This window comes from Propithecus coquereli, unplaced genomic scaffold, assembly GCF_000956105.1.
Source record: "Propithecus coquereli isolate 6110/MARCELLA unplaced genomic scaffold, Pcoq_1.0 Scaffold355, whole genome shotgun sequence".
Classification (NCBI taxonomy): Eukaryota; Metazoa; Chordata; class Mammalia; order Primates; family Indriidae; genus Propithecus; species Propithecus coquereli.
This window is the reverse complement of record NW_012149230.1, coordinates 4,867,599-4,876,498: the sequence shown is the minus strand read 5'-3', so window position 1 is coordinate 4,876,498 and position 8,900 is coordinate 4,867,599. Positions and strand designations below refer to the sequence as shown.

The window sequence follows — 8,900 nt, the reverse complement described above, 5'->3', positions numbered from 1 at the left end:
TGTGTTTTGGGGCTCTGTTGTTAGGTACATATACATTTATAACTGGTACATCTTTCTAATAGATGGACCCTTTTATCATTATGAACTGTTCCTTTTTTGCCTGTGGTCATATTCCTTGTCCTAATGTCTATGTTATCAGTATGGCCAGCCCAGTTCTCTCATGGCTGTTTGCATGCTGGGTCTTTTTCCATTCTCTTGCTTTCAACCTATTTGCTTTCTCTGAATCTAAAATGTCTGTCTTGTAGACAGCATGTATTTGATCTTGCCTTTTATTCTCTCTGATAATCTCTACTTTTTGATTTAGAGTTGTCTGTCTGCATTTAATGTAATCATTGATATGGTTGGATTTACATCTGCCATTTTGCTATTTTCTGTCTCCTTGTCTTTTCAAAATTTTTTATTGTGGTAACATATATAACATAAACTTTACCATTTTAACTATTTTAATTGTACAATTCAGTGGCATTAATTACATTCATAAAGTGTCTCATGTCTTTTTTGTTCCTTTTTTATGCCTTCATTTTCGTTGAACAAATTTCCTCCTCCCTACTTTCTGCTAATTTTATATCTTATTACATCTATATGTGTTAACCCAACAACATAGTGTTTACTGAAATTATTTTATGTGTTTTGAAGAAATTAAGAGACGAAAGGATAACACACACATACACATTTTTTATACTTATCCATATAGTTATCATTTCCAGTTCTATCATTTTTTTCCTGTGAATCTGATATGTTTCCTTTTAGCCTGAAGGAGTTCCTTTGGTGTTTCTTGCAGGACAGGTCTGCTATCAACAAATTTTCTCTGTTTTTATCTGAGAATATTTTTATTTTACCTTCATTTTTTGAAGAATCATTTCACTGGATTTAGAATTCTTGGCCAGGTGCAGTGGCTCATACCTGTAATCTCAGCACTTTGGGAGGCCGAGGCAGGAGGATCACTAGAGCCCAGGAGTTCAAGAACAGCCTGGGCAACATAGCAAGACCCCATCTCTACAAAAAGTAAAAAACATTAGCCAAGTGTGGTGGTGCATACCTGTAGCTCCTGATACTTGGGAGGTTGGAGCAGGCAGATAGCTTGAGCCCAGGAGTTCAAGGTTAGAGTGAGCTGTGATCGCACCCCCGCACTCACTGTACTCCAGCCTTGGCAACAGAGTAAGACCTCACCTGTAAAAAAAACAGAAAAAAAATTTAAAAAGCAAAAAACGACAACAAAAAAATCCCTGACAAATGACGAATAGAACTGGGGAAAGTTCAGAAGAGAGGGTTATCACACCTCTCTGCCTGACAATAAAAACTATTACAAAAGACTCTGCAAAAATCACAACCTTACACAAAATATTAATACACAAAAAGTACTTCTGCAAGGACATCTGCCCAGCAACTGCCTATCACACCTCTGCCTGGCTTCACCCTATTGATCTTTGTAGCCAAGGATAATTTTTCAAGACAATTATATAATCTTCATTTTTCCTTTAAAAATCTTGTCTTCCTTTACCTCCCTGAATATGCACATAGTTTACCATGGCACGTGTATTCCCATTGTAATGCCCTATTCCCGAATAAACACCATTTTCCTTTAGAGCCTCTCTCTATTTGTTACATAGTTTGACATATACGATGTCAGAAGTGGGATGTGAAAAAGATCATGATCAGAAGAAGCTGGTGATTCTTGGACCTGGTGTGCAATACTCACATGATCCCTCCAGGCTCTCCCCTTCCCAGCTCACCTGTTCTGCCCTGGTGAGTCTCTCAGATCAACCCTCCCTCTTTTTGGTACAAGTTCTTGACTTTATTCAGGATCTGATTTGGATAAGGCTACCTTAATAAAAGACCATACATTCCTCTTGGGGTGATAAAATACTTTTTTTCTGTTCTAGTAAGTCATTTGTGGTATAAAGATGTGTATGTCTTTCTTGGTTGAGCACTCTGATTTCTACCTAATTTACATTTTGTCTGAGGCATGTGTTTTTTGGTGAATTCACTTTTGGTCTGTGCACCTAGTTTAATATTTTGTTTGATTGCACACCTTGGTTAAAATTTTGGTGAGCACTCTTATCTGGATTTCTTTTGATTTGGTTTGACTCCTTTCCCTTGCTTGTTTTTAAAAATCTTCCAAAAGCAAAATAAACATTCTAAATGGTGGGCACAGATGGCTTAATTAAAACGCATTAGAGTGGTCACCACCATCTAAAACATCAATCTAAATTCCTGACAGGATAAATAAGACTTTCTTTGCTCTTGAGAGATTAATAAGACATGGAATGGGATTCTCAAACATGAAGGCATGCCAGGTTTTCTGGAAGTACAACTGTCTACATGTTATAGCCCATATCACGCATCTTTTTAAACTGATAGGCAACGACATCAAGAAAAATTCAGAGCTCAAACTTTCTGGGGAAAAAAGATAAATAACCCCGAAGCTATAGAGTTAACATGTAGAGCCTTCTAAGTTCTCTCTCTCTCTGTCTCTCTCTCTGTCTTTTCTGCCTACTTTGAATTTGCTGACTTTTATACTGGCGTTGATATAAAACTCACTGCTTATGGCATCCCAGCCAAGATTAGGGGAAAAAAAAAAGTCTTAAAGGGCTTTCACATTAATGGCTTTACAAATTACAACAACTCCATGGTAAGCAACAACATAGACATTTTTGGAAATGTCAATTTAGGTTTGCTTGACTAACAAATCACTTAGGGTGATGGAATAGTTAATTGAAAAATAATAGTCTAAAAGAAGAGGAACAAGACAAATATTCATAAAAGTTAGGCTCTTAGATCAAACAGGTCAAAATCTTGAGCTCAGAATAATAATATATTATATTATATAATCTGTATATATTTGTCCAACATGAAAGTTTTGCTTTGCTATCACATAGGGGCCAAAAAGAAAAAGCTGGGAAGAAAAAAAAAAAACCTGCTAAAATACTTTCCTGCCTGCATTTGACTAGGTAAGCAAATGAGACTGGCAAACAAAAGATAGATTCAAGGCTACTTGAAGATTTGGGATTTTTAAAATACAATTCTGTCAGTCCTTGCTAAAATATAAACATTGAAAATTTAACCCTAATATAATTTGAAATGGAAAAAAGGGGGAGAAAGGGGGTGAAAGAGTTTTTTTCTTTAAACTGCCATGGAAAATGCTTTAATCAAATGTCTGATCCACAGCCTTCACTAGATTACCTATCAGGGCAAATAAAGTTAAATGTGAACAGGTCCCAATTTTGTCAGAAATATAATTTGGATCCAACTGTCTTTTATGAACTGGTGAGTTTGTATTACTATCTCATGACCAAAATTCTACAATGAAAGCTATAAGATCTTTGTGTGTGTGTATGTGTGTGTGTGTCTGTGTATTTGTTTAACTGTATCTATGTATACGTATATGTGTTATATTGTATGCTGTATCTACATGGTAAAAATCTGGCATGGTTGACCAGAAGTCCCTTAAGGAATTGTATTCAGATTGGATTAGATAAATGAGTGCTTATATAAAATATGAAATATATATCAATATTAACCCAAATGCCTTTTATGTGACTCAAGTAAATCTTTAATAAATAAGCTCATTTAAAAATTATTGGTAAAAGAAAAATAGAAATGTCTTCAAAATTGTCAGCATACATTGTTGCCTGGGTTTACTAGTCAGTTTTATTTGTCTCCGCTAGACGTCTTAATATGTACAAGTTTGACACAAAGATTATAAAACTATAAACCCAACTTAAAACAGAACGATCTTTGTGTAATTTTTGGATAAGTAAGACTAATTTAATATTGTTGGTTAAATGAAAACAGCTGTATTTTGTGAGTTATCAGCAATATGTGTGTGTGTGTGTGTGTGTGTGTGTGTGTGTGTGTGTGTATTTGGCTTTAAGTTTCCTACTTAGGTGAACACCTGTTCACAGGCTATAAAAACGGTTGGCAGGGAAATTATTTGAAAGGGTTCTAACTTTGTCTAATATCTATTTTCATAAATAATCTAGGTAAATTGTTAAAAATAAATTAATCAGGTAAATGTAAATGGGATTAATGTCTATAAATGAACTTTTCATGTAATTTGAAACTCAAAGTTATGTTAAATAATAGATGTTCATTAAATGTCTGGGTTATTTCCAAATAAGCTAAAAAAAAAACCTGAGACAGTAGGCTTTTGCAGCCAGCCACACTGGTAAAATAACCACTTTTGCCTGGAGGGCTCGGAGCAGGTTCATTCCGTCAGGCTGCAGATTCCTGATGCTTCATCCTAAGCTCCAGCAGTTTTTCGAAAATAATGCTTCTCATTTTGTTGTCTGCCTTTGGTAGATTTACATTGCCCTGAAATGGTTGTTTTTGACGATTTTTCCCAGTTTTATGTTTGCTTTTTTGCAGAGGGGCATTGACTGCTTCTTCATACTGCCATAATTGGAAGTCCTTCCTCTCATTCTTTGTCATTTTAGATGAGAAAAGCAAAGCTCAAAGAAATGAACTGACTTGTCCTAGACCACTACAAAGTAGGGAAGCCGGGCTTAAACGCGAGAGCTCTATTTCTTTGTCCTTGATTTTATTGGAGTATAATTGATATGCAATAAATTATACTTATTCAATCCATACAATTTTACGCGTGTGTATACACGTGAAACCATCACCACAGTCACGCTAATAAACATCCAGCATTTCACTTCATGTCCTTTTGCCATCCCCGGCTGGGACACCATTGGTCTGCTTTCCGTCACTACGGTTTGCATTCTCTAGAATCTCGTATAGCTAGAATCATACATACGTACTCTTTTTGTCTGGCATAATTGAAATCCATCCATGTTGTAGTGTATACCAGTACTTTATTCCTTTTTATTGCTAAATAGCATTGCATTATATAGATCTCCAAAAATTTATTTACCTGTGCATGGACATGGTGTTGTTTCTAGGTTTGGGCTATGACACACCTACTATGAACGTGTGTACAAGTATTTGTGCGGACGTATGCTTTCACTTCTTTAGGGAGTGGGATGCCTGGATCATACGGGGTGCATGTTTAATATTTTAATAAACTTAATTTGGAATAATTGTAGATTTTACAGAAAAGTTTCAAAGATAGAACAGAGAGTTCCCATTTGTCTCACCAGTTTCCCTTACTGTTAGCATCTTACATTACTGTCACACGTCTGTCAAACCTAAGACCCTGATATTGGTACATTACTATTAAGCTCCAGACTTTATATGGATTTCACCATTTTCTCATTAACGCCTTCCTTCTGTTCCAGGATCCAGTCCACTGCTTGGAGTGTCCCTGTCGCACCAGCCCGGCGCCTGCGGAGACAGGCCCAGGGGCCTCTCCGTCACACTCCGCCCGCCAACCAGCTCCTGCCCAGAAGGGCAAGATGCTGGGGGTGGAGTAAGCACCACCCGGGCCTCCGCCTCCAGCGCGCGGGCTTCTCATCCTGCCGCTGGCTATGTGCAGATTCCTCGACAGTCCGTGTCCTTCCGGATCTGCCTAGCTGCTCCCCGACGACCGTGACCTAAGAGGTCCCCAAGCAGCTTTCCCGAAGCTTGAAGCAAGGAAAGCCAGCGCTGCTTCAGGCCTCTGGGGCCGCAGGCGGTTTGCGGCCTGGGTGCAGAATGCCCCGGGCGAGCAGGCAGTGGCCTCGGGGGGCGGGGCGCGGCGGGTCACGTGGCCGCGGGGGGGCGGGGCGCGGCCGGGCACGTGGCCGCGGGGGGCGGGGCACGTGGCCGCAGGGGGCGGGGCGCGGCCGGGCACGTGGCCGTAGCGGGGCGGGCCCCTAGGCGCGCTGGGACCGGGCGTATCTTGGGCCACCCCGGAGGCGACATGCGGCGGTTGGGGTCGGCGGCAGCCGCGGTCGTAGGTCTCGCACTGGCCCTAGAGGCGCTGCCCTGGGTGCTGCGTTGGCTGCGGGCCGGGCGGCGGCGGCCGCGGCGCGAGGTGCTCTTCTTCCCATCGCGGGTGACCTGCACCGAGGCGCTGCTGCGGGCTCCGGGCGCGCCGGCCGGGTCCCCCGCGGCCTGCCAGTGCAGCCTGCCGCACTGCGAGAGCTCGCTGAGCCGCCTGCTGCGCGCCCTGCTGGCCGCCCGGGCCAGCCTCGAGCTCTGCCTGTTCGCCTTCTCCAGCCCGCAGCTGGGCCGCGCCGTGCAGCTGCTGCACCAGCGCGGGGTGCGCGTGCGGGCCGTCACCGACTGCGACTACATGGCCCTCAACGGCTCGCAGATCGGCCTGCTGCGGAAGGCAGGTGGGCCTGGCGCGACCGCCCCCAGGGGAGCGTCTGGGGACAGGCCGAGACCCTCTAATTCGCCTCGTGGCCTTGTGAGGCCGGGGGTTTGTGCAGAGAAGGCGGAGCCCCCGCGTCAGGCCAGGCCGACGCCAGGGGGCCGACCCTCTGCGCGCGTGCTCCCAGCGGGGAGACGGTCTGGGGGAGTCCCAAGGACGCGTGGCCTGTCCCTGGACACCCCGCATTTCTTCCCACCTCTTCTGGTGCCCGGCGTTGGGTCGGCGTGCGCCTGGGCAGCCCGGCCGGCAGAGTTTTTCACTGTTGCAGCCTGAGGCTCAGACTGACAGGGCCAAGCTTAAAAACGACGTGTGCCACCCTGGGGCCAGCGCTCTGGTGACCAGGGTCCTGCGGCAGGGAAGCCAGTTGCCCGAGACTCTGCTCCTGTGTGGAGCCTGAGGGCTGGGAACAGCGCGCCTGCCTGGTGAGGGAGGTTCTTGCCTCTGACACGCGTGGAAACAGCTACTGCAGAGTGGAGCCAGAATTGTGGGTTGGCGAGCAGTTCGCGCTTCCCTGGCCGCGGAAGATGGCGAGCGGCGCGGGGAGTGGCGGGGCGCGGGCACCTGTTTGACCCGGTAATTTTGGTGGCTACAGTGATGGAGAAACACGTGCAGCCCTGGGAACCGGCCAGGCTGGGCGCGTCTCCCCCGCCACTCTGTTTTCTGGGAAGCGGAGCAGCCTTCGTGGAGGCGGCGGGGCCGCCCTGGTCTGTGCCCGCAGCAGACGAGGCACGTTCCGCCCTTGTTGGCAGCCTCAAGAATTGCCTTGCGTGCATTCGTGATTTCAGTGGGAGAAGCGTGGGTACCTCTAGGTCCGGACAGTTCTGTTTTATTTGGTAAGCGTTGAGGGAATCGTGGAAGCTCGGATTTGGGAACAATCTTATAGGGCCCCCCAGATCAAGCCCCCATCTAAGGCTCGGCTCCCCTCTGGCGGCCTCCCTGCCTTATCCGCTGGCCTTGAGGCTGTCAGCAGCGTGTCTGTCAGGTGATGGTATCCGTGTGCCAGTGTCTGTTAGAATCAGTTCCAGGTGCTTGGGGACACCTAGTGCACAAGGCCAGGCTCAGCGAGGAAGCCGACTAAATCGTGGATATTTGATTTAGGGCACTAAGAAGGTTCAGGAATACTTAGTAAAAAAGCAGGGCAAGGGACTAGGGTGTGGGATGAAGTGAGTTGTGCCGGGACAACTGCCCAGGGCAGTGACACATGGGACAGGGCAGAGACCTTGCCGATTGAGAGTGGGCTCTGGGAAGGTCGAGACATCCGAGTGGCTGAAACAGCAGGGACAGATGCCCTGAGCAGCAAGACGTCCTCCTTGGCTGGCGGCGGAAAGCCCTGAGAGAGGAGGGCTGGTGGGGCGGATGCATCCGAGCTTCGTCCTGCCAGGCGGGCGGTGCGCTGGGCCGCAGAGGTGGTCTGAAATGGTCGGATTTTAGGTGTATTTGGAAGGCAGAGCCAGCAGGATGTGCTGGTGGGCTGGCCACAGGGTGTGAGAAGTGTCGGTCCCCGTGATAAGGGAGTCACTACTTTCCAGGGCAGGGCTGCCAAAGTACAGGTGTGTCATTACATGTGAACTTCACAGAGACAAATGATGTGTAGTGTGTGTCCCCGATTCTCCAAGGGACATAGTTCCCTTCAAAAGTTATTCCTTGTTTGTCTGAAATGCCAATTTAATTTGGACGTAATGTATTTTTATTTCATAGATCTGGCAACTCTCTTCCAGTGAAGCACATTTTATACTCTTAAGCCACATTTCTGACAGTCCATTCTTTGGGCAGATGGTGATGGAGGCAGGCGCCATTCTGTGGGCTGGGACAGTCGGAACAAGGCAGACAGGCCCTGCCCTGCAGGAGCTTGGAGACTGTGAAGTGAGAGGGACGCAGCCATTACTGGTTCTTTGGTGAAGGAAGCAGGGTGGTGTGGAAGAGGAAAACGTGTTGTTGCGTTAGTTAGGGTCCTTCTTGCCTCACCAGCCAGAAAAGCCACTGCGCGCTGGGACTGTTACGAGGTTGTGCCAGCAGGCAGGCCCAGCTCCCGGGAGCTGTGAGAGTGACCCCATGCGCCGTCTTTGCTCTGGTCACCTCTGATGGGGCTAATGATGGCGTGGCCCTCACCCAGACCTCAGGGCTGATGGGTGGGTTGTTCCCCAGAGGAAATCAAGTGTTGCTGAGAGATGGAATCTGCTGGAGGGTGAGGAGCAGGTGACCCCATGGTGCCTGTTGTTGTCCCACCCGGTTCCCTGGAGGCACGCGCTCTGGCCTCTCAATTCTCCAGAGTCCCTCCTGGGAACCCAGCACCACCAAACTGGAAACTGCACAGTCGCGGAGCGGATGTACTAGAATGAAGTTATCCTCTGCCTTTTCTGCAGGTATCCAGGTGCGACACGACCAGGACCTGGGCTATATGCATCACAAGTTTGCCATCGTGGACAAGAAGGTGCTTATCACTGGCTCGCTCAACTGGACCACACAGGCCATCCAGAACAACAGGGAGAATGTCCTGATCATGGAGGACGAGGAGTACGTGAGGCTTTTTCTGGAAGAGTTTGAGCGCATTTGGGAAGAGTTTAACCCTACAAAATATACCTTTTTCCCACAAAAGAAGAGAAGTCCGCGCGGTTGCGCTCTCTCCAGTCTTCAGAGCTGA

General features: G+C 46.7%; 1 protein-coding gene across 1 annotated transcript; it reads left to right on the top strand.

The window, feature by feature from the left end:
• The first annotated feature begins 5,797 nt into the window (after window positions 1–5,797).
• Window positions 5,798–8,900, top strand: PLD6 (phospholipase D family, member 6). Its single transcript, XM_012651397.1, has 2 exons — window positions 5,798–6,221; window positions 8,623–8,900. The coding sequence occupies exons 1-2, from the start codon at window positions 5,804–5,806 to the stop codon at window positions 8,898–8,900; spliced, it is 696 nt and encodes a 231-aa protein (XP_012506851.1). The 5' UTR covers window positions 5,798–5,803.

Coding starts and splice junctions, on each gene's coding strand:
- PLD6 (XM_012651397.1), top strand. CDS start 5,804: ATGCGGCGGTTGGGGTCGGCGGCAGCCGCGGTCGTAGGTCTCGCACTG. Junction 6,222..8,622: donor CGGCCTGCTGCGGAAGGCAG/GTGGGCCTGGCG, acceptor CCTTTTCTGCAG/GTATCCAGGTGCGACACGAC.